Here is a 25,841-nt window from a genome sequence, read left to right as displayed (position 1 = left end):
CTTTTTCTTGCCTGTTTGCATAAGCTAGTATCTCCTACTCAATGTTGAACACCTCTCAAACCCTCCTCAATAAGGCCTTCCTCTCAATTCAAAATGAGCTCTCTTTTTTGAATGTGTGTGTCACTAATTGTTCTTACAATATAGTTATTTAATGTTATTCTGTATTCTTCACTCAATGCCTATTAGCCTTGTTTCCAGAATTAAACAGGTGAATTGCCCAAGCTTATATAGTCAGTAAGCTGGCAATGGCTACACCAGAGCCTAAGTAGTTTTATTACAGTTGGTGACTGGGGTCTCCATATTTGGGACAGGACTATATTGCTTAGATTTTAGATTCCCCATGGGCAGATCTCTCCAGGTATCATCTGTCTACCTCCAAGCTTAACACTTGATCTGGGCCAGGTCACCTTTGTGCATTGTATTTCCTGCTCTGGCATTAGCTTTATTCATTGCATTTCTTTTTCCTTGGGAGTCTTATAGCCAGAAGTAAAAGAAAGATATTTTTGTTATTGCTTGTTTTATTCTGGAGTTTTGTTGAAGATTTTAAAAATCGGCCAAAATATGAGCACCAAAAATTAGAACAAACAATCTAATTGAATAGTTTTTACAGATTAGTTAAATCTTTAAAATTGACTCTTAATACTTTAAAAATGTAAAACAGATACTATGTTGCTGGTGGAGTTTGTTTACTTCTATACTATTGACTTTTTTATATTTAAAAGCTGAACACACACACACACCCTCCCATGTTAAACATATCTCCGTTCATTGTCACTTTTTGCTATTCCGTGGAGCATTATGATTACAGTCATCCCTTTAATAGTTTTGTAGTTAGAAAACTGATAGCAAATACCTCTCAAAAACCTTTAAGTAATATTCTTGTTTCTGACGTCTTTACACACAATATATATTCAATTTCTAGATCCTCTATTAAGATGGTAAATAACATTTACTTAAAATGCAGTTTGTGTTTATTTTATTGTTATTCAAATAATGTAAGCTCATCTAGAAAATCACAAAAAAAGATAAAAATCATTAAATTACCCTTAAAACCTGGGATAACCACTGTTGATAATTTTCTCTGCTTGTGTATACAGGGAATATATGTGTGTACCTATCTTTTAAAAAATGGGATCATATTTTGCATACTGTTTTGTAACCTACACTTTTCTTTTGCTTAAGATAGTTTGGATGTCTTTTCATGTCAATAGATGAATATACATTATTACACTTAATGGCCATGTAGTGTTCCACTAAAGTCTTATCTTCAGAAGATGAGAAAATCCATCATGAAACTTTATGATATCTTTATCTATCTTTATCATAAAACATTTGCCATATTTTGTAGGCTCTTCCCAGAAGGCATAGTTCTATTAAAGAACCAACAGTAAATAAATCTGAAATGCACAGTTTATTTGCCTGGATTGCAATAAGAGCTGCTGCACAGGTTGGTGTGAGTTTTATTTAACCCTTTTTTTAATCGTCACATCTGTTAAGGCAACACAATGTATTGACACAAGAGAAAGGATAACATCACATTCTTTGGGATTTGCACCAATGATGTTTCTTTGGGAAGATTAGAAGTGCACTTTATATGTGTAGTGTTTTTAATCGCTATTAGCCAGACTTGGTTTGATTCAACTTTTCTTTAATGAAAATAATGGGAGATACACATGTGCACGTATTTGACACACATTTTGGCAAGTATCTGTCATAGCTAGGGGAGGTAGCCTATTCAAAATGACTTATTTATTGATTAAATTGTCAGCAGTCATGATTTGTTTGACTATGATATATACTACATGTTGGGGATCACATGTTGTTTTTCAGTTTGTCTTTATTTTTTCCCTAATGTGTACCAAATGTTATTTTATGAATTTGCTTTTTCACATTATTTACCTAATGGATAATCTATGAATCAGAAAGCTTGCATTTATGAACTCTAATTATGCATTAATTTTAGGTCAGTGGGGCTGTGCTGGCAATCAACCTACTTATCGGAAAGAAGAATGCTAGAACTGATAAAGTTAGTCAACGGGCATTACTGAATATCCCAGAATTTGCCACCATGGATCTTTTGTCTTCATACACAGATTATTTGCTTGGTATGTTTGAATGTTAGGCATTTGATAAAATTGTAATATATGTAATGTGTAATCAAGTTTCAGAGGTTTAATTGTAGAGATTTTAACTTAAAAAGGACAATAGTTTGGGGAGCCTCTGGGAGAGGATGGGGTCTTAGGATCTAGCTGCTAAAACATAGGGACCTCAGCTCACTGTACATACATACATGACATTCCATCTGCTGCTGCATTTCAGATGCAGGGCTCTGTGAAAGAATGGTGTTTCCTGATGTCTGTTTATTTTCCAGTTCACACATTTCAAATGAGACCTTTTGGGATTATTTATTTGAGGGACCTTCTCTGATCCTCTAAAATGTGTACTCACTCTTACACCCTCATATGGCTCCCTGCCCTTTTTCTTAGTTGTTTTATATTTGTGTGTGTGTGTGTGTGTGTGTGTGCCTGTGCATGTTTGAACTATTTCTCTTATTAAACTATTGTCAGCTTCCTGAGAGCAGGGACTTTAGCTGTTTGATTTGCTGCTCTGTCTACAGAAAATCACACATTGCTTACACATAGCCGGCATTTGATATTAATATTTGTTAAATGAATGAATGAGAGGTTAGCGGAATTTAAACTTGACCTTACTGCTATGTTTTTTCTTACTTATGACGCCTTTGTTGGTTAGTAAACTATAATGTAAACCTCTAAGTCAGATCAGCAGTAACATAGATATTGAACAATCACTTACGTGTTTGCCCGTTCATTTATTCAAGAAGTATTTATTGAGTGCTTCTTGTGTGCTAAGCACTTAGATAGGTTCTAAGGAGCCAGGTATTGGAATCTTACTTCCAGAAGGATATTTTAGGAATAACAGTATCTAATTTTGCTTGGCACTAGGTGAGCATTGAGCCAAAGGGAATGAAAGTGTTAACTTTAACCTGATGGGGGTGGGAACAGTCTTCCTAAAGCCTCTGAAATCACACCTATACACAGTAGCTTACTCTGCTGAAGTGTTAAGTCAACCTTAGCTGAAGAGTTCGTGTCTGAAATCATCTCCTTTATGACTCTCTCCTGAAGTACTAGGTGGCCCAGACTATTTTCCAACCTAAAAATGGTTTGCCCTGAGGTTAAACCATCAGATGGATTTTTATGCCAAGGTATTGTTTCCTTATTTTTATTGCCTTCATGCCTAGTAGGATTTTGCTTCATCAGATTTCCGGACCGTGGCCTGGATCTCAGACTGGGTGCATGGCCTTCCTTAGAGTCCCCGTAGATAGGCTCCCAGGGGACAAAGCAGGGCAGTCTGGCAGCAGGGGCTGGTCACCGCTTTTTTCTCTTGACACTGCTCGTCAACTCAGTTCTCCCTGGTTCAGAATGCCAGGAAGGCAGTCCTCTTAGAAGCACACATTATTGTTTTGCTACAAAGAGAATGCAGTATTAATAATGAAGAGGGTTCAACTTATACCTTGATCCTGACAAACCATTTAATTTCTCTCAACCTCATTTGTCCTAATCTGCAGACTGAGTGAATTAGATTTATTTATGGTTAAGACTGAAATCTGAAAACTTTAAGACTGTGATTCAACATGGCTGAACATGGCTTCCAACATGGCTATTTCTTTTTCATAATGGCCCCATATTACCTCTGAAACATCTGTCTACTTTATCCTAGACATTTTCTTGTTTTACCAGTTTTTAGGCCAGGGATAACAAATAAGTTTCATCTAAAATGCTGTATTAATCAGTTATTGGCAAAATTATACTGTATACCAAATGACCCTAAAACTCAGTGGCTAGAACAACATGACTTCATTCTTTTACTTGTCTCATGTGTTCTGCTTCAGGCTGCAGGCTGAGTTCAGGTGTACTCTGTGTACATTTGTTATGAGACCCAGGCTAAAGAGGCTGTGGCTACCTGGGGCCTGCTGTTCTCAGGGTATAAACCAGAGCACGAGACCAAGACCAAGCACAGAAGCACACTTGAGGCCTTTCTTCACATTACATCCCATTAGGCATAGCAAGTCATATGGCCAAGTCCAATACCAGTGAGGCAGGGAATTAGACTCTGCCTGTAGAGGAAGGAAGAGGGGTGTGAATGTTTGTGGAATGATAATCCAAACTATCACTTATGACACGTTCAATCTATGGCTGGTAGCCACCTGAGAAGAATTCTGAACTTCTGTATGGAAACACTGGAGAAGGTGCTGCGGTGATCAGTTAGTAATGTCACCCGTGGGCAATGGCATCCCCTAACCACGTGATCTTAGTTGATCCAAATGGGCAGGTAGTCTTCATCTCAGCTCTGCTTATTACTAGAATTTATGCTTTACTTTTCTATTTCAGTGGTTTTCCTAGCATCTTCCAATTTTCAGTTCTCATTTTGTACCATTAGCACTCCTTTACTGTTGTACCAAGATAGTAATTTGAAATGACCAAATTTTAAAGTCCAATTCATTTTGTATTTTGCCTTAAGAATAATAATTTTGCCCTCCAGTATTTTCCTAGCAGACTGATCATTAATTCATGTTATGATTTCCCTCACTTCAGTATTTGGGTTGGAAGGAAATATTGAATCCCCAACTGATTGCTGCAACTACCCAGATGGCAGTGAGGTTCATATTATAATGAATTGCTAAAGGGCAACAATAACAAATAAAAATTGTTTGATTTTCCTTGCATTAGCATATATTAGCATCCAGGAGAAAACCCCCTCAGTGATTTACCTTCACTAGCATTGACCTGTACACGATGTGGGAAATGATATTCATTGTTATTGTGTGCAGAGCCCTGTACCAGATATTTCTGTCCAGAGGGAGGGAGGAGTCACAGAACACACCAAGGAGTGGGTCTTGCCTTCCATGAGCTTCCAGTCTTTGACCATCAGAACAGGCATCCACTTTGAAATTATATAAATGCGTCTTTTAAGAGGACCATATTAATTAATGGAGGCAGATTAATGTATTTTAAGCTAAAGCTGGACACAGGTGGGGTGGGCATATGAGTTTATGAGGAACTTTTTTTTCTGGAAGAAGTACATGTGGGGCAGATACAGATGAATTGGAGGCATGGATACCAGATAGGAGGGGGAGCTCATTTTCTCAGCAGAGCAGTTGACAATCAGAGAAGCATGGTGACAAAATAGACCAGTCACGTGTGGAGGATGGAATATAGATCATCTTGCCAGAACCAGAGAGCAATTGTATGATGTCTATAGAACAATAAGAGAATTGAGTGTTGTAGCTGGTCCAATTTATTGAGGTTTCTTTTACATTGTCTTGTAGGAATAGAGACCCTGAAATGATGCTACTGGCGATATGGGACCATATTTAGATTGAATGCAAAAAAACATTTACTCCATGTCTACTTTGGGCCCAGTTATATTCAAATATACACCATCTTTTTGTCTTGATTTTCCTGTGGGCTTAATAAAAAATTCAGCTAGGATTAAAAATTATTAAATTCTATAATACACTTTGAATTAAAAGCAACATTTAGGATTAGTAGTTCTGGATGCAGCCTCTCACAACTAAATACACTTGATATATGGAAAAATATAAATACGTGTCATGCCAAAAATGAATGTTGATGAACTTACTGTCAGAACATAGAGATCTATGGAGCAGAACTGAGGATCAACTGACCGAGAATCAACGAGTACATGCTTTGCCTCTTGAAACAGAGAAAACCGTCCATCCTGAAAAAAATATGATTTGTCTTTCCCATACTGCCTTGCCCCTGGCTCAGAGACATGGGTCAATGCCAACTAAAAACTAGGATGTCACTCCTCTACTGCTCTCTTGGCTTTTTCTATTCCTCTGAGACACAATTTTCTATAGTGGTGGGGAACTAGGGAGACACATTATATCCTCAAATCCTGAATAATTAAACCACTTACAGGTGAGAATGGAGATAAATCATTCATGCTTACAACAGTGATTGTGTGTGTGTGTGTGTGTATGAGCATGTGTGTGTATATGTGCTGTATCAATCCAGAGTGTCAGCAATTCATACAATGAGGATGTGATGAGAACCATCCTCAGAGAAGCAGAGCTGTCCTGGGCCGATGTCTGCAAGAGTCTAGATGTTCCACTCAGCTCTGTGGCCCCTTCCTGCAGCTTCCAGGCCATCAGAGTAGCATCTTCAGTCTCTCTGACTCTGATACACTCAGTCTTCTGCTTCCCTTTTCTACATATAAAGACCCCTATGATTACACTGAGCCCACATGGATAACGTAGGATAATCTCCCCATTTCAAGGTCAGTTGATAGGCAACCTTAATTCCATCTGCAACCTTAATTCTCCTTTGCCCTGTAACCTAACATATTCACAGGTTCTGGGGATTGGGGCGTGGAGATCTTTAAGGAACCATTATTCTGCCTTACACAATTGGTTTCCTGTGTTCTGTACCAGAGATATCACATGCTTATACAAACTGTCAAGGTTCTGTTATAGAGGACAGAATCCACTCCAATTTGTTTAAGCAGGAGATTTATTAAAGGACTTTCAAAATCCCTGTGAGGGCTAAAGAAATAAATTCCAGGCTGAGCATCCAGAAATGACTAAGCCATACATAACTGGATCACCAAGGGAATGCAGGTTTTTGTTTTCTTTTGTTTTAGAAAGTGTCTTAGTCTGTTCGTACTGCTATAAGAAAATACCACAGACTGGGTAGCTTATGAACAACAGAAATGTATTTCTTACAGGTTTGGAGGTTAGAAGTCCAATATCAGGGCACCAGCAGATTCAGTGTCTGGTGAGGGCCCGCTTTCTGGTGCATAGATGGTGCCTTCTTGCTTTGTCCTCACGTGGTAGAAAGGGCTAGGGCTCTCTGGAGCCTCTTTGATAAAGGCACTAATACCATCACTTTGGGGGGGTTAGGATTTCAACATATGAATTTCAGGAGGGTGGGAACACAAACGTTCAGACCATAGCATAAGGGAAGCTGTAGAATCAGAAATCTGCCTGCAAAATAGGAAGACTCTGCTCTAGCTGCAGCCTCACCAGCCACACCACCTCTGCCAGAATCCACACAAGCAAAAGATGCTTTGACTCTTGTCTTTCACACCACTTAGCACAGTGCCAACTTCAGGTCTTTTGTGAATGCACTGAATTTTTGAAACCTAAATCTCATCCAGGGCCCTAACTGCAAGGAAATCTCAGAAATGTGATTTTTATCTCTGCAATTTCTTCAATATAAGTAAGCACATTCAGAGATTAGGAAAAATGTTGAGTGAACCAATATGGTGCACACTAATACACTGACATATTTTTCCCTTAAAAATACAAATAATAGTATAACCATTAGTATGCATAATTTTATGTTCCTTCCTCGTTGTTTTTCTTCAACCTAATGTAAGTGTATCTGTTGGCAATTTTTTTCAAATCAATACGTAGCTTCTTTTTATTGTTGCATAATCTTTATAAAGATGCACCATAATTAATCAGTCTTCCTTTGCTAGATATTTAGGTTGTTTCTACCCTTTTGCTATTACATACAGATTTGCTCTAGATATATATATATATCACATATATATCTATTGACCCAATAGATATACTAACCTATGTACAAAGTTTTACATATATATGATATATATGTATATTTATAAATATCATATGTATATGATTTATATATATAGTATATGTATAATTATATATGTATAAAATTTTGTTCATAAGCTAGTATATTGATTGGGTCAATTCCCATAAGGAAAATTTCTGGATCAAAGGGTAGAATCATTTGTAATTTTGATAAGGTTTGCAAAACACCTTCCATAAAGGTTATGCCAATTTGTTTTCCTGCCAGTAATTAATAAAAGGTCTTTTTTCCCCATACCCTTGTTGACACAGGTATATTATAAACATTTTTAAACCTTTGTCAATATAGTAGGAAGGGAAGATTTAATTTTAATTTACACATCTCTTACTAGGACTAAGCTTAAGCATCTTTTGTGTGAACTTTCTGCCCATGATTTGCTCTTTTTTTTTTTTTTTTGAGTTGTTTTTTTTCTGTTGCCTTTTCTTTAAAAATTTGTAGAAGCTCTTAATTATAGAAATCAACCCTTTAACTGTGATATTATTTGCAAATATATTTTTTCAATTATCAGTTATTATTTAGCCTTCTTTATGGTGGTTCTGTCCCATGAAGAAACTTTTTATTTCTAAATGGTATACATTATTAACCTTTTCTTTGATAAGTTTTGCATTTATGTCATAGTTAGAAAGGTTTTGCCCCTATTCTGAGGCTATAAATAAGTTATCCCACGGACCCTTTTACTATTTGGAATATGTAAAAAATAACAAATGGATACAACTTTAGTTTTTCCAGATGGCTACCCTATTTCTGTACTTTTTACTCATTTCCTATTGATCTGCCTATTCAGGTTTCAGTACCACACAGTTTTAATTATTGTAGCCTTATAATACATTTAATATCTATTAGAGTAAATCCCCACTCATTACTCTTTCTTTTCAAAATTGTTTTTCTTGTCTTTTATGGCTTTTTTTTTTTTTACTTTGGAAGCAGCTTGTCTAGTTAAAAAAGCTCTCTCATAATTTCATTGGAGTTTCATTACCTTTATATTTTATCTTAGAAATAACATATTTTTCTTCTATTGAGTCATCTTAACCAAGAATATTTTATGTCCTATATTTTTTAGTTCATGCCTTTTAAAAAAATATCAGTCCCTTAGGAGTGTTTTAATGTTTTCTTTAAATAGATCTTATATACTTCTTGTCAGGTTTATTTCTGGATATTTTACCTTTTTATTGGTATTGCAAAATTTTTTCATTAGATTTCTACTGGTTGTTGTTTTTGTGTGGAGGCTATTGATGTCTCTATATTACTTTATTATCTTTAGGTATTTTTCTCCACTTTATCTTTCATGAGCAAAGTCTGGGTCAGTAAATGTTTTTATAAAGGGCCAAATAGTAAATATTTTACGCTTTGTGGTCTCTGTTGCAGTTATTCAACTCTGCTGTGTTAATGTGAAAGGAACCATAGACAAAATGTAAATGAATAAACATGGCTGTATTCCATTAAGGCTTTAGTTATGGACACTGACATTTGAATTTCATATAACTTTCACATGTCACAAAATACTATTTTTAAAATTTTTTCAACCACTTAAAAATATAAAAACCATTCTTAGCTCATGGGTCATACATAAACATGCATGGGCCTGATTTGTCCCATGGACTATAGTTTCTCCCTTATGGATTTAGTTAATTCATTTTAAATGCCATCAAATTAATGCCTGTATTTATTTGTTCAAGTTTCCTTTTTCTTTTTTTTGGTAATACAAACAATGCTGCCATGAGTATCTTCTGCAAGACTCCTGGTACACATATATGAGTATCTGCATTTAAAATTTTATTAGACCCTGCCCAGGAATTTGCTTTCACAAGTGCTATATGAGAATTCTGGTTTCTTCACATTATTAACAATATTTATTATTTTCAGATTTTAGTTTCTGTTAATTCCTGAGGAATGTGAAATGGTATTTCATTTTAAATTGCATTTATCTGATTTTTAATGATGCTAAAAATTTTGGCCATTTGGGTTTCCTTTTCTATGAGTTGCCTGTTGAAATTCTTTGCCCATGTTTCTGTTGAACTATCTGACTTTTTCTTATTGATTACATAGTAGAAAAAAAATAATTTGTGTATTCTAAATATCTTTTCTCAGTCTATGGTTTGTCATTTAACTTTGTGTTTGGTGTCTTTTGTGATATAAAAATTTTTTTAATTGAATGCAGTCCTAAGCGTCAGTATTTCCTTTATGAGTTTTGCTTTTCTTTTTTCACATATGGTTATTTTTCAAGGAAAGCATATTTGTATTCCAATTTTTTTTTTTTTTTTTTTTACTTTCAGATAATTACCAAGTTGCCTTCCAGACTGCCTGTACATTCTCTTACCCTAGCGATGAGATATATGAGAATGCAGATACTAGGAAAAAAACCCCAATTAAAGTGGATATTACATGGATTCTTCTGCTGCGCTATTATATTCACCTGCAAAGAATTAATAATATGAGCAAACTGCTAGGTAGGCCTTTGCTGTGTTAAGAAGGAATATATTCCTTTCCAGTTATTGTTTAAGTCATATTTCTTATTTAGAATTATAAAATACTTTTGACTTCTTTCTGAGTGAACTCTCAGCAGAAGATGGAAATTTTAGGGGTTCTTAAACTGAGATACATGGACCTTTGGATAGAACTGTATTTCAATGTATTTAAAAACATCCTTAGAAGGAGGCATCCAGAGGCATCCCCCAAGACTGCCAATGTGGTGTGTGGGTCAAAACGGTTAAGAATCAGAGTGACCATAATGTGACAGCTTATAAAATGAACAAGGTGAAATTTTGGCTTTAAGGAGACAGTGTTCCAGAATCCAGTGTGTAAAGAGAAAGATAGGATATTTAACTCCACGAAGTTTTGGATTTTGTTCAGTTTTTTTTTCTTTTAAATCATTGATGCTATCTAAAGAATATCCAGAAAAACTTGTATAATCTGCTTTAAATCAGTTCCTCCTATGTTTTTGTGACAACGTGTTTATCTGTGCCCATAAAATTGGTGATTCAGTGTTGCTTCTTGGCAAACAGTTGGAAAAGACAGGTTGACCATGCCAGCGCCCAGTGATGGAGAAGCCAGCAGGGCAAATAGGCCGAGTCATGGAGTGGCTCAGCATGGTTATTGGGAGTTAGACATGGGATGGACAAGCACTCGGAAAGGTGTTGGGTAGAAGGTGCATCACGGTGGGGCCAAGAGTTCAATGGCAAAGGAAGTGGACATGAGCCAGCGCAGCAGGCCCTGGTGATGCCCTCCCCCTTATCAATTCAGCTCACTTCTGGATTCACCTGCTGGTGCTTCCCATGTCAATCGCCCACATTTTACTGCTTTCTGCTCTGGGCTTTCTCAGAAGTTACTACGGCCCAGCATGCAGGCAGGACAGCCTGGAAGTACCAGGGATTCCACACACTCAGCAGTAACCTGCAACTACTGAGGCAGGGAACTGGTAGATAGTTGTAACATTGATGGAACAATGTTACATGTTTTTTCCAGGAGGTCCTCAGCAGGACTGAGCCCTCCTTGTCCATAGCTGTAGCCCTTTCATAACTCTTATCGGCTCTTTTCTTCTCTCTATCACACTTTTCCAGTTCTCTCACTTGACATCAGTTTTCAAATAAATTACCTGCACCTACATTTTTGCTTTAAGTTTTTTTGGGGGGAAAAATCCAAAATAAGACAGCTAGATAGAATATTTTGCATTGTTAAGCTTGGCCATAAGCAATTCTATTAGTGTATAAGCTTGAAAAATGGAGGAAGGTCATGGGCAGCCACTAGCTGAGGTGGGGATATACAGGAATAAAGTTAATGAACGAAGGCCAACAATATTGAGACCATTTTGTTATCTAACATGACTCTATATTAGTGTTTTGGTTTTTTTTTTTTTCCTTTAAGCATCTCTGAAGCCAGGATCTGGAACGTCTTTGCCAGATGACACACTTCTCACTTCTCTTTTCAACTCTGGATTGATTTTGCGCCAAAAAGAAATGCATTTTTTCCTTAAAAGATTCTTACAGCTATATTCTTCTTCTTGTATTGATGAATTTCCAAAAGAACTATTTCAAGTCATAGAAAATCCATCTTTTCCAGAAAATTTCTTATATGACTCATCAAGCAAGGTAATGTTTTAAAACGTTATATATTTTTGTAAGACTTCTTAGAATCATCCTTATATGTCCGAAAGAAGCACATTAACCTCAATGCTGGCACAAAGGTTTCTAGTTCCCTCAGAGTTCCTGGGAAGGCTTGTTTCTGTTTTACCAGAGAGAGGCCAACCAGACGTCCTGGATTTTCTGTTTTCTTAGGTCCTGTTCTGCTGCTCTCATAAATCTTCAAAATGTCTCAGAATTTTCTATATTCCTACACATAACAGTATCTCTCAGGGAGTCATTTTGCCAAGAAGTTATACAAATTTCAATATAATCACCCTATAAGAAAACTAGACTGAGTTTCTAAATCTATGCCCAATTTCTGTACCTTTGTTTTACACATGTAGTAAAAAAAAAATTCATTCTGTGTATTTTTTATAATCATCAGTGTGATAAATAGTAAAGAGAAGGTTTTTAAAGTAAAGTTAAAAGCTTGAAGGTTATTTTTGGGGGGGCAAGTGTTATTAAATTGGATGGGCTTTCCCAAAATATGTAATATGGAAACTTCTTTTAAGTTACCTATTGAAGAGACATAAAAAGAGGAGTATGAATGAAGTTTTTTTTTAAGCTACTAGGGTCTTGAATAATAGTAGTTTTAAAATAAACTATCAAAATGGATGAATTGGAAGACACGGAAAAAGTACAGAGTTTTAGTAAAAATAGAGATTTGTTTCAAATTTGGTATATTCAACAAGCATATGTTGAATACTAACAATATGCCAGACACTCTTAGTTGGTAGAGGAAGCGGGAATGGATAAGGCATAGTCGCTGTGCATAGCTCTGGTGTGGTAGCAGAGAGAGATGGGTAGAGTTATAGCACAAAAGAAAATTGCAGCACTTCAGGGATGCTTTTAAAGAGAAAATGGCAGGGTTAACAGCAGAAAGAATATGAAAATTAAAATGTTATTTCTACTGTCAATAGCGTGTAGGGCTGATTGGGAAAGTGTAAACGAAAGGCAGTTATCCAAGAAAGAGCTGAAGAAGTAACCAAGCTTATGACCATAGGAATGGAAAGGAAGAGATGGATGTAAAAGATATGGCTTCAGTAAAATTGAAAACAAAACAAAACAAAACAGATTAGTGACCCTGTGGAGATGGAAAGTGAAGACAAGAGAATGATCAATGTTTATTTCATCATTTGGAACCTCTGTGATCATTAGAGCATGGTAACACCATTAGCAGATACAGTGGAAGCGAGAGGGTGAGAATGTTTGTGGAGAAGGCTGGTATGTTCAGCTCTGAGATACAGAGTTTGAGATTATACTAGAAAACTTAAGAGGACGTAACGTAGGTTTTCAATATGTATTTGTGAAATGAATAAATCAAGTCATTTGCGTAGAATTCTTTCTAAAATAGGAAAAAAACATTCATTTATTTTGAATTATCTTGACTTTGGACTTCACCATACAGTACTTTAATTTTTATAATTATAGACTTGCCCATACCAGACACGTTCATGTTTCTGTTTTCAACGATCCGAGAGAAGTGACCTGAAAATGTGGCTTGTTCCAAATGGGAACCTTTTCTCATTTTATCCTACTGGAGTATAGTAACCTTATGTTTGGGGTAAATAATAATAAAATTATTTTTTAAAAAATCATTCTTTGGAACAAGAGAGTAGGGCGACTGTGAATAAACTGTGATTTTAACAAGTAGTGGAAAGACCTACTAAGGAATATTTAAGAATTCAGTTAAAGAAGTGATCCTCAAGTGGGGTTATGGAGTTGGCCCCAGGGCAGTGTATTGGAATCCACATAGGAGGATTTTTCAAATTACTTTCTGGATTCTGGGCTATTGGGATGGCCAATACTCAGCATCTCCATTTCCTACCCCAGATTCTAAATCTTTGAGAAATAAAAGAGTAAGCCATGGTGGAATTAAAAAATACCCAACTTTATGAATCACAAAGTTGATATTGTAGCATATGGTTTATATTTACTGGTAAATGGTCTCCCTAGTAGTGATTAGCAAAGTTTACAGTTCTACCAATCCAGGCTTGGGGGTTTTGGCGGGGAGGGGGATCATTACAGGCCTACTTAAAATCTGTGGGGACGCAAACCCTTTAAAATCTGTTGCATGAAGGAGCAGAGACTGTTCACCCCCTACAAACAGTATGCTCCGAAGCAGAGAGAGCAGAATAATGCATATTCAAAATTCTTTTTCTCAAATTCACCAATCAAGTAACTCTCTCGAGGGAGAGGAGTGAGAGGAGGTGGAAAGGCCAGGAATGTATCGTTAATGTCTGGCCCTTCACAGTGCAGGAAACTGTGGAGTGGGGTCACATCGTTTCCGTCTAACACCAGAGTCTGGTTCACCCATCCTCGGAACCGAGACTACCTTGAGGTTTACTGCCACATGTCCCAGACACCTCAGGTGTTTTGGAGTAAGGGAGAGAGAATGGGAAGGTTGAGAACTATAGTTTCAATGGATGTATTCTTCTGAATATTTTATAAGAGTTTGGAAACTAATATGTGTGATTTCATAAATACTGTTCTGAAAGGAGCTTTGCTTGACTATTTCAGTATTAAGGGCAGCCTATCATTATCCAGTTCCTAAGGATGACGCTCCAAACGTACAACCTTGAGTACAGTGTAAATATCAATACATGTGATATTTCGAATGGTAGCAATATTATCAAAGAGTTGTTTCACCCGTTTGTTCTTTTTTTGGGGGGGGGATATAATTAGTGTAACACTCTCCCAGGATAATCAGATCTGGAGATCACTGTCACTTGCCTGACAGTTGCAAGCCACCTAATCATGTGTTTGTTTCACTGGGGTAGACAGAAAATGAGCATAAAGCCTTTGGATTTTTTAAAAAATAAACTCCAAGCTTGGCTGATTTTTATAATAACATTTTTGAGCCTTTAATCACTCAGGAGGCTATTTCAGTCAAACTCTTTCCATACTTTGATACAACCCGCTTTTCCCCCACAAAGAAGTAGATGCCTTTCCAGAACCATCGTTGCTACATGCCATGCTCATCAGCTTTGTGAAGCTGTATGTCGTCAAGTCTATTGAAGCTTTGTGATGGAAAAACAAAAGTGCTAAACAAATTACATTAAAAATTCCAAAAAAAAAGGACATGATTAAAATGCTGCACAATGCTGAGTTATTCGTGTTTAGACTGTGACAGACTGCGTAAGGTCAAATATTTGATTAGTGCAAAGTGATTTGTTTATAGGACGTGGCGAACAAGAGTGCTTCTGGTAGGTCTGTTGTTTCATTCCTTTCAAACAATAAATCAAACATATCAAAAGTACTCAGTGTATAGCCTATCGACTAGCTTATGTAATTAATCCCATTAGGAATTAGATATTACATTTTTAAAAAGTGAATAGAAAATTCATAATATAAATATAAATATAAAAAATATTTATAGGACAGTCCATCCAAAAACAGCAGATTACACTTTCTTCTCAAGTGCACACAGAACATTCTCCAGGATAGATCACATCTTGGGTCACAAATCAAACCTCAGTAAATTTAAGAAACTTGAAATCATATCAAGCATCTTTTCTGACCACAACGCTATGAGATTAGAAATGAATTACAGGGAAAACAACATAAAAAACACAAACACATGGAGGCTAAACAATACGTTACTAAATAACCAAGAGATCACTGAAGAAATCAAAGAGGAAATCAAAAAATACCTAGAGACAAATGACAATGAAAACACAACGATCCAAAACCTATGGGATGCAGCAAAAGCAATTCTAAGCCTACCTCAAGAAACAAGAAAAATCTCAAGTAAACAATCTAACCTTACACCTAAAGGAGCTAGAGAAAGAAGAACAAACAAAACCCAAAGTTAGCAGAAGGAAAGAAATCATAAAGATCAGAGCAGAAATAAATGAAATAGAAACAAAGAAAACAATAGCAAAGATCAATCAAACTAAAAGCTGGTTCTTTGAGAAGATAAACAAAATTGATAAACCACTAGCCAGACTCATCAAGAAAAGAGGGAGAGGACTCAAATCAATAAAATTAGAAATGAAAAAGGAGAAGTTACAACAGACACCGCAGAAATACAAAGCATCCTAAGAGACTACTACAAGCAACTCTATGCCAATAAAATGGACAACCTGGAAGAAATGGACAAATTCTTAGAAAGGTATAACCTTCCAAGACTGAACCAGGAAGAAACAGAAAATATGAACAGACCAATCACAAGTGATGAAATTGAAACTGTGATTAAAAACCTTCCAACAGACAAAAGTCCAGGACCAGATGGCTTCACAGCTGAATTCTATCAAACATTTAGAGAAGAGCTAACATGCATCCTTCTGAAACTCTTCCAAAAAATTGCAGAGGAAGGAATACTCCCAAACTCATTCTATGAGGCCACCATCACCCTGATACCAAAACCAGACAAAGATACTACAAAAAAAGAAAATTACAGACCAATATCACTGATGAATATAGATGCAAAAATCCTCAACAAAATGCTAGCAAACAGAATCCAACAACACATTAAAAGGATCATACACCATGATCAAATGGGGTTTATCCTAGGGATGCAAGGATTCTTCAATATATGCAAATCAATCAATGTGATACACCATATTAACAAATTGAAGAATAAAAACCATATGATCATCTCAATAGATGCAGAAAAACTTTTGACAAAATTCAACACCCATTTATGATAAAAACTCTCCAGAAAGTGGGCATAGAGGGAACCTACCTCAACATAATAAAGGCCATATATGAGAAACCCACAGCAAACATCATTCTCAATGGTGAAAAAATGAAAGCATTTCCTCTAAGATCAGGAACGAGACAAGGATGTCCACTCTCACCACTATTATTCAACATAGTTTTGGAAGTCCTAGCCACGGCAATCAGAGAAGAAAAAGAAATAAAAGGAATTCAAATTGGAAACGAAGAAGTAAAACTGTCACTGTTTGCAGATGACATGATACTATACATAGAGAATCCTAAAAATGCCACCAGAAAACTACTAGAGCTAATCAATGAATTTGGTAAAGTTGCAGGATACAAAATTAATGCACAGAAATCTCTTGCATTCCTATACACTAATGATGAAAAATCTGAAAGAGAAATTATGGAAACACTCCCATTTACCATTGCAACAAAAAGAATAAAATACCTAGGAATAAACCTACCTCAGGAGACAAAACACCTGTATGCAGAAAACAATAAGACACTGATGAAAGAAATTAATACCAACAGATGGAGAGATATACCATGTTCTTGGATTGGAAGAATCAATATTGTGAAAATGACTATACTACCCAAAGCAGTCTACAGATTCAATGCAATCCCTATCAAATTACCAATGGCATTTTTTACAGAACTAGAACAAATCATCTTAAAATTTGTATAGAGACACAAAAGACCCCAAATAGCCAAAGCAGTCTTGTGGGAAAAAAACGGAGCTGGAGGAATCAGACTCCCTGACTTCAGACTATACTACAAAGCTACAGTAATCAAGACAATATGGTACTGGCACAAAAACAGAAACATAGATCAATGGAACAAGATAGAAAGCCCAGAGATAAACCCCCACACCTATGGTCAACTAATCTATGGCAAAGGAGGCAAAGACATACAATGGAGAAAAGACAGTCTCTTCAATAAGTGTTGCTGGGAAAACTGGACAGCTACATGTAAAAGAATGAAATTAGAACACTCCCTAACACCATACACAAAAATAAACTCAAAATGGATTCGAGACCTAAATGTAAGACTGGACACTATAAAACTCTTAGAGGAAAACATAGGAAGAACACTCTTTGACATAAATCACAGCAAGCTCTTTTTTGATCCACCTCCTAGAGTAATGGAAATAAAAACAAAAATAAACAAATGGGACCTAATGAAACTTCAAAGCTTTTGCACAGCAAAGGAAACCATAAACAAGATGAAAAGACAACCCTCAGAATGGGAGAAAATATTTGCAAACAAATCAACGGACAAAGGATTAATCTCCAAAATATATAAACAGCTCATGCAGCTCAATATTAAGGAAACAAACAACCCAATCCAAAAATGGGCAGAAGACCTAAATAGACATTTCTCCAAAGAAGACATACAGATGGCCAAGAAGCACATGAAAAGCTGCTCAACATCACTAATTATTAGAGAAATGCAAATCAAAACTACAATGAGGTGTCACCTCACACCAGTTAGAATGGGCATCATCAGAAAATCTACAAACAACAAATGCTGGAGAGGGTGTGGAGAAAAGAGAACACTCTTGCACTGTTAGTGGGAATGTAAATTGATACAGCCACTATGGAGAACAGTATGGAGGTTCCTTAAAAAACTAAAAACAGAACTATCATATGACCCAGCAATCCCACTACTGGGCATATACCTTGAGAAAACCATAATTCAAAAAGAGTCATGTACCAAAATGTTCACTGCAGCTCTATTTACAATAGCCAGGACATGGAAGCAACCTAAATGTCCATCATCGGATGAATGGATAAAGAAGATGTGGCACATATATACAATGGAATATTACTCAGCCATAAAAAGAAACGAAATGGAGTTATTTGTAGTGAGGTGGATGGAGTTAGAGTCTGTCATACAGAGTGAAGTAAGTCAGAAAGAGAAAAACAAATACAGTATGCTAACACATATATATGGAATCTAAGGGGAAAAAAAAAAAGGTCATGAAGAACCTAGTGGCAAGACGGGAATAAAGACACAGACCTACTAGAGAATGGACTTGAGGATATGGGGAGGGGGAAGGGTAAGATGTGACAAAGTGAGAGAGTGGCATGGACATATATACACTACCAAACGTAAAATAGATAGCTAGTGGGAAGCAACTGCATAGCACGGGGAGATCAGCTCTGTGCTTTGTGACCACCTAGAGGGGTGGGATAGGGAGGGTGGGAGGGAGGGAGATGCAAGAGGGAAGAGATATGGGAACATATGTATATGTATAACTGATTCACTTTGTTATAAAGCAGAAACTAACACACCATTGTAAAGCAATTATACTCCAATAAAGATGTTTAAAAAAACAAACAAACAAAAACTAAAAATAGAATTACCATATGATCCAGCAATCCCACTACTAGGCATATACCCAGAGAATACCATAATTCAAAAAGACATATGCACCCCAATGTTCATTGCAGCACTATTTACAATAGCCAGGTCATGGAAGCAACCTAAATGCCCATCAACAGACAGGCATAAAGAAGAGGTGGTACATACATACAATGGGATATTACTCAGCCATAAAAAGGAACGAAATTGAGTCATTTGTTGAGACGTGGATGGATCTTGAGACTGTCATACAGAGTGAAGTAAGTCAGAAAGAGAAAAACAAATATCGTATATTAACGCATGTATGTGGAACCTAGAAAAATGGTACAGATGAACCGGTTTGCAGGGCAGAAGTTGAGACACAGATGTAGAGAACAAACGTATGGACACCAAGGGGGGAAAACCGCGGTGGGGTGGGGATGGTGGTGTGCTGAATTGGGCGATTGGGATTGACATGTATACACTGATGTGTATAAAACTGATGACTAATAAGAACCTGCAGTATAAAAAAACAAACAAACAACTAATACTAAACTTTCTTTGGGTTATTTGTATAGAAATATGTTAATATAAATGTTTCAGACGTTACATGAAATTTCTAAAAAAAAAAAAAAAGTACTCAGTGTATAGCCCATCGACTAGCTTATGTAATTAATCCCATTAGCAATTAGATATTATGTTTTTAAAAAGTGAATAGAAAATTAAATGCCCTATTTTAATATTGATTTCTGTTAGTTTATTATTATTAGGCCATCATGCTAATAAACACTATATATATTGAAATAGAAGGTATTTGCTTTTTATTTTTCTCCACTTAGCTAGTTATTAAATATGAATTCTTTGCTAAAATAGTCAGAACCTCTGAAAGGCACTCAGATATGGAAAAATGTGAGAATTTTTTTCTGAATCAATTATTTACCTGATTTTTTGGTGAACTGCCTGAAATAGAATTAATCTTTATTAAGCACTTTTAAATGATTATTTAACCCTAATAATCTTATTTATTATGCATTTTGGTCGTGTTTTTAGTATCATAGTGCTAATAAATGAGGATTCTGGCTTATCATATCCCTTTATGATAGTCTCTAGACATTTTTAAATAGTTTTCACCTTTGATATTACCTTTCAGTCCAGGCATATTTTTTCTTTTATCGGTAGACAACTTGAAAGGCCAATGTATTTATTTCTCTCTTTATTTTTATTTTGAAGACTGTGCATTGACAGTCTTCTATTGTATCTTGAATAGACTCAGAAATGGAAGGTACAAACACCAGGCATTTCTTATAGAAACACCAGGCATTTCTTTCTAGCCACTGACATGTTCCCCTTGGTCACCAAGCCTTTGAGACACCTTAGATGTCAAGAGTTTAGTAGAAGAACTGCTTTCCAGCTACCATGCTGTAATCTTGGGAATAACAAGAAATTAATTTTGAAAATAGTTTGTACTCCATTGAAGAAAATCCTTTATAGAGTTGAGATATTATTATCACCATTATTATCTCTCTGGCTAGACTCTTATTTTGTTGATAGCATTTATGCTTTACTTTCTTAGCTACCTTAAAAAACTAAGTAAATATTTTATGAAATTGCCAATTGCAGTCTACACATTTATGTTTCTTGAAAACTCCTGATTCAGGGACCAAGTTCCATCAAATGAGCTGGACCCAGATCCACCAAGACTAAACTTACAAATCAGCTACATTCATTTAAAGAGGGAATGAGAGTAATGGATTTTAACCTCTTAGAATAAAAACTGTGTCTTATTTTGCATATGGTACTGCAAAGAATGCTATTGGAAAGTAGATAATAAATTGTAACCAAACCAAACCAGTGAATAAACAAGAAGAAAAGTAGAAGATGTTCTTAGACTATATGGTGACCTTGAGACTGAAATGATAGCATGGACATTTTCCCTCTAGATCTTTACTCTTGAATATTCACCAAAGTGGAAGACATTTGCTGAGTTCACTGGGTTTTGAAATATATTTTTTCTATAAAAGAATCTTCTCTGTGGTAATCAGGGGCAGTTTTAAGACCTACATCCATAAAACAAGCTGGGATGATTCCCTGAGTTTTCCAATAGTCAATATTGAATGAAAATTGAATGAATGTTTTAAATATTGAATAAATTCATTACCAGCAATTAAGCTGTTGTTTCTGTTTGTTCCCCAGCTAGGAACAACTGACAGTTCTCTACACTCCAATTTATCATTAAAACTCTTTGCCAGCCCATCATATGGAGATGTGGTGTCCTCAGTTGTAGCAACACAAGCTTTAAACAAAGAACTTTGCTTTCAGTGGTACATTCCTCCCCTGGAAAAACCTCCAAAGGAAACAGAACCTATGGTATGTAATATAATTATAAAGCTAAATCTTACACTTGGATATAAAGTTTAATGAAGCCATTATAACTTAAAGAGTAGAAAAGATCCTCTTGTCATATAGACAGAAATATACAGCAATTTAGAATCTATGTTGTCTAGCAGAATGAATGTTAAATAATTAAGAGATCCTAGGAAAGTTGGACTCATGTTGATCATTTTCCTTTTTCCTGAACTTAAAGAGAAACTTTCCAATGTGTCACCATTACATATGATGTTTAATATTTTTTTGTAGTTATCCTTTATCACATTAAGGAAATTTTTTCCTGTTGCCACTTTGATAGGAAGTTTTATCATGAATATTTTACTGTATCTATTAAGAGGATTTTATCATTTATCTCTTTTAATATAGTAATTGATTTTATAATGTTAAATCAGCCTTGTGCTCCTGAGATAAACTCAAATTGGTCATGATGTATTCATTTTACTAGATTCAGTTTGCTAATGTTTCATATTGAATTTTTGCCACTGTTTTCAAGAGTAATATTGGACTATAATTTTTCCTTTTTGTGCTATCCTTGTCAGATATTTTCTGTATGAGGCTTTTGCTAGGCTCATAAAATGTGTTGATAAATATAACCATGTTTTTCTGTTCTATGGTGAAGTTTGTGTAAGTTTGGAGTAACCTTTTTCCTCAGATATTTGCTAAGAACTCATCAATAAAGCCCTTGTGTGTTTTTGTTGTGTGATAATATAAGACTAGTGATGTAATTCTCCATAGTTAGAGGCAGTCTTTAAGCAATAGTACTAATGTACTGGTTATCAGAGCTGGTATCAGTTCTGATTGGGCTAATATCTGTTCTAATGGTTAGTGCCTTTGTCAAACCAAGTTTTAAGTATTTTAACTATCACCCCTGTTTATAGAACACTGGGATTTTCTATTTCTTCATGAGTTAGTTTTGCTTAAGTTGCTTTTTCTAGGAATTTTCCCATTTTATTTAAAATTTCTCTCATATTTTTAAGCTATCTGGTGTATTTGTAGTGAAGTATCCCTTTTCACGCCTTATATTGCTTATTTGTGCATTTTTTTCTTGATCATCGTCACCAGAGATTTCTCATTAATTAGTTTTATTTGGTTAACCCTGAATATCTTTCTTCTACTGTTTTTTTCGTGTGTGTGTGTGTGTGTGTGTGTGTGTGTGTGTTCTTTTCCTAACTACTGACTTCTTGAGATAGATATTAGCTCAATATTTAGTTCTTTCTTTTCTAATATGTGCATTTCAAGGCTATCAGTTTCCCTCTAAATATTGCTTTGGCTTCATCCCACAAGTTTTATTATAGTATTGTCATCATCTTTCAGTTAAAAATAACTTTTAAAATTTCCATTGTGATTTCTTCTTTGACTCGTGGGTCATTTCAACATATGTTTCTTAAGTTACAAACTATATGAAGCTTTTCTAGTTGTCTTTTGTTATTTATTCGTAGATTATTTTGTTCTGTGGTAATAAAAAAATGCTCTGTATGATTGATATTTGTTGAAGCTTGCTTTTTTTTGCCAGGAAGGTGTTTATTGTGTAAATATTCCATTGCTCTTAAAAAGAATGTGCTCCCCTCAGTTGTTGAGGCAGTGTTGATATATGTCCAGTAGGTTAGTTCGTATAGTCTTGTTCATATACTCTATATTCTTGGTGATTTTTCTATTTTTGTTTGAAAATCAAAACAAAGGATCCCACATGCCTCAGTGGGATTTATTTTTTTTTAATCAATTACTGTTGACCCTTGAACAACATAAGAGTCAGGGTGCTGACCTTCCTCACAGTTGAAAATCTATGTGTAACTTTACAGTTGGCTCTCCATATCCACATTTTGGATTCAGTCAGCCATGGATTGTGTAGTATAATCATATGTATTTATTGAAAAAAATTCTCATAAAGTGGGACCTGTGCAGTTCAAACCCGTGTATTCAAGAGTCAACTGTACTGAGATTTTAACATTTAATTCTCTCACTGAGATTGCTGTTGTTTTTTTTTTTCTTATAGTTCTGTCAAATTTTACTTTACCTAATTGGAGGCTTTGTTCTTAGGTGCAAACAGATTAATAAGCATTGTGACTTCTCAGTGAATTCAGTGACTTCTGACCTTTTCGTAATAATGATTTTTCCCTCATAAAGTCTGCCTTGTTTGATATTACTAGAGGAAAGTGACTTTCTTGTGGTTGTTATTTTCATAATATTTCTTTTTCTAACCTTTTGCTTTCAACCTGTTTGTGTACTTGTGTTTTAATATTTTTTTTTCAAAATATTTATTTTATTTATTTATTTGTTTGGCTGCACCAAGTCTTAGTTGTGGCACGTGAGATCTTTCATTGTGGCTCTCAGGCTCTTCATTGCAGTGCACAGGCTTCTCTCTAGTTGTGGCATGCAGGCTCCAAAGTGCACGGGCTCAGTAGTTGCAGCGTGTGGGCTTAGTTGCCCCACAACATGTGAGATCTTAGTTCTCAGGGATCGAACCCGAGTTCCCGACATTGGAAGGTGGATTCTTAACCACTGGACCACCAGGGAAGTCCCTTAATTGTATTTTTAAATAAAGGTATACACTTGGATATTTTAAAATACAGTCTGACAATATTGTATTTTGACTAGAGAAGTTAGTCCATTCACACTTAATGTAAATAATAATATATTTGGTTTTAAATCTGCCATATTATTTTGTGTTTTCACTTGTCTCACATTTTCTGTTTTCCTCAGGTTTTCTGTCTTTCTCCCTTTTTTGGGATTGATTACTTTTTTCATTCATTTGTCCTCTCTGAACTTTGAAATTATGCGCTCTTTTGCTGTACTTTTAGTGGTTACCCTCAGGACAACATACATACTTATCAAAGTCTAAAGTTTCTTTTTCTTTTTTTGAAAGATTTATTTATTTTTGGCCATGTCAGGTCTTAGTTGTGGCACATGAGATCTTCGTTGAGGCATGTGGGATTTTTTTCATTGCAGTGCGCAGGCTCTTCATTGTAGTGTGCGGGCTTCTCTCTAGTTGTGGCATGCGGGTTTTCTGTCTCTAGTTGTGGCTTCCGGGCTCCCAAACGCGTGGGCTCTGTATTTGTGGCACGTGGGCTCCAGAGCACATGGGCTCTGTAGCTTGTGGCGCATGAGCTCTGGTTGAGGCACATGAGCTCAGTAGTTGTGGCGCACGGGTTTAGTTGCACCATAGCATGTGGGATCCTAGTTCCCTGACTAGGGATCGAACCGGTGTCCCTGCATTGGAAGGTGGATTCTTTACCGCTGGACCACCAGGGAAGTCCCAGTCTAAAGTTAATGAATGATCTTTATTCCTCTAATGACTTAAATGATATTATTGTGCATTTTCTTTTTTTAACCAAAATAATATTATTTTTAATTGTTTTATACAAGAGTTATTTTCCTTTAGAATTTTCTACATATTCATCATTTGCTTTGCTTTCTACTCCCTCTTGCATTTTAGACATTCCATTTAGGATCACTTCTTTCTGTTGAAGTACATATTCTGGAATTTCTTGTGGTGAGCATCTTCTGGAGGCAAACACTCAATTTTTGTTTGCCTGATAAGTATCATTGTTTTACATTTATCTGTGAAATAAATTTTTATGGAGTAAAGAATTAAAGATTGGAAATTATTTTCTTTCAGTACATTCAAAATGTCATCTACTCATTTCCATTGTTCTCTTGAGAGTCAAATTGTTGCTTTAAAAATATTCTGACTTCTTTCACGAGCCACTTTTGCGACTTTGTCTTTGCACAGTTTTACTGGGAATGGTTTTCTTTTATTTATTTTGCTTACATTAGTGTAGTGGTTAAGAACACAGACTCTAGAGCCCTCAGAATGGAGCAAATCAGACTCCTGTTTTGAATCCCAGCTCTGTTACTTAGTAATTTTGTAACCTTCAGTAGATTAGTTAACTTTTCTGTATCATGGGTACCCTAGAGATAATTGTGTAAACTCTGGACCTAAACAGTAGTTGTCATTTATTATTCTTATGTGAAATGATTTTCACATTATTATGCTGTTTGAAAGTTTAACTTCAAATACACATGTAATACACTTGGTAAGCATTATTTTAAAGCACCTTTTAAAGTTTACCAACAATATCTCCTTATACATACTTTAGCTGCCAACAATGGGCAGAAAAGAGAGTAAACTCTGCCTAACCAGCAAAAATTAAAGTGCGTAGCAAATAGGAGAAAAAACTTAGTTTCTCTCTAAATGCTGTTTACAAATTTGTATCACATACATAACTCCTTATTTTAATGTTTATTATCTTTATCTAACTCTATATCTGTATTCATATCTATGTTCATATGCATGTATAGACATTTGCAACAGGGCTAATTGGGGAGCAGGAAGGGGGGCAAGTATTTGGGAGCAGTTCAGTATCAATGCCTGAACTCTGGGAGGTAGAACAGTGATTCCGATTCTAAGAGAGTCTTGAAGAGGAGTCAAGCTTTTTAAAATGGGACAGGGGGACTAACTACCACCTTTTGCAGAGGAACCTTCCACTATAGCACTCCTTTGATTACTGCTCTCTCTAAGAAGAGCCTCAGGCTCTTTCCCATACAACATTTGCCATATAGTTTTACCCTATTCAGTACTTTTTATCTGTTTTTTTTGCCTCCTGCCATGGTCTGCTCCTGTACTTCCTGCCTCTTGAGCGCTGTCCCCTCTGGCTGTGGCTCTGGT

General features: G+C 35.8%; 1 protein-coding gene across 2 annotated transcripts in view; it reads left to right on the top strand.

Moving 5' to 3' along the window:
* CFAP54 (cilia and flagella associated protein 54) overlaps positions 1-25,841 on the top strand; it is a 303,497-nt gene that overhangs the window by 223,419 nt on the left and 54,237 nt on the right. For both annotated transcript variants that reach the window (XM_061204898.1, XM_061204897.1), the window contains 5 exons: positions 1,349-1,447; positions 1,964-2,105; positions 9,935-10,108; positions 11,523-11,746; positions 20,981-21,154. In XM_061204898.1, the coding sequence (XP_061060881.1) occupies positions 1,349-1,447; positions 1,964-2,105; positions 9,935-10,108; positions 11,523-11,746; positions 20,981-21,154 (813 nt within the window). The remainder of the gene's footprint in view (positions 1-1,348; positions 1,448-1,963; positions 2,106-9,934; positions 10,109-11,522; positions 11,747-20,980; positions 21,155-25,841) is intronic.

This window comes from Eubalaena glacialis, chromosome 11 (assembly GCF_028564815.1).
Source record: "Eubalaena glacialis isolate mEubGla1 chromosome 11, mEubGla1.1.hap2.+ XY, whole genome shotgun sequence".
In the NCBI taxonomy this organism is placed as follows: Eukaryota; Metazoa; Chordata; class Mammalia; order Artiodactyla; family Balaenidae; genus Eubalaena; species Eubalaena glacialis.
The sequence above is the reverse complement of the archived record's forward strand: the minus strand, read 5'-3'. Positions and strand labels throughout refer to the sequence as shown.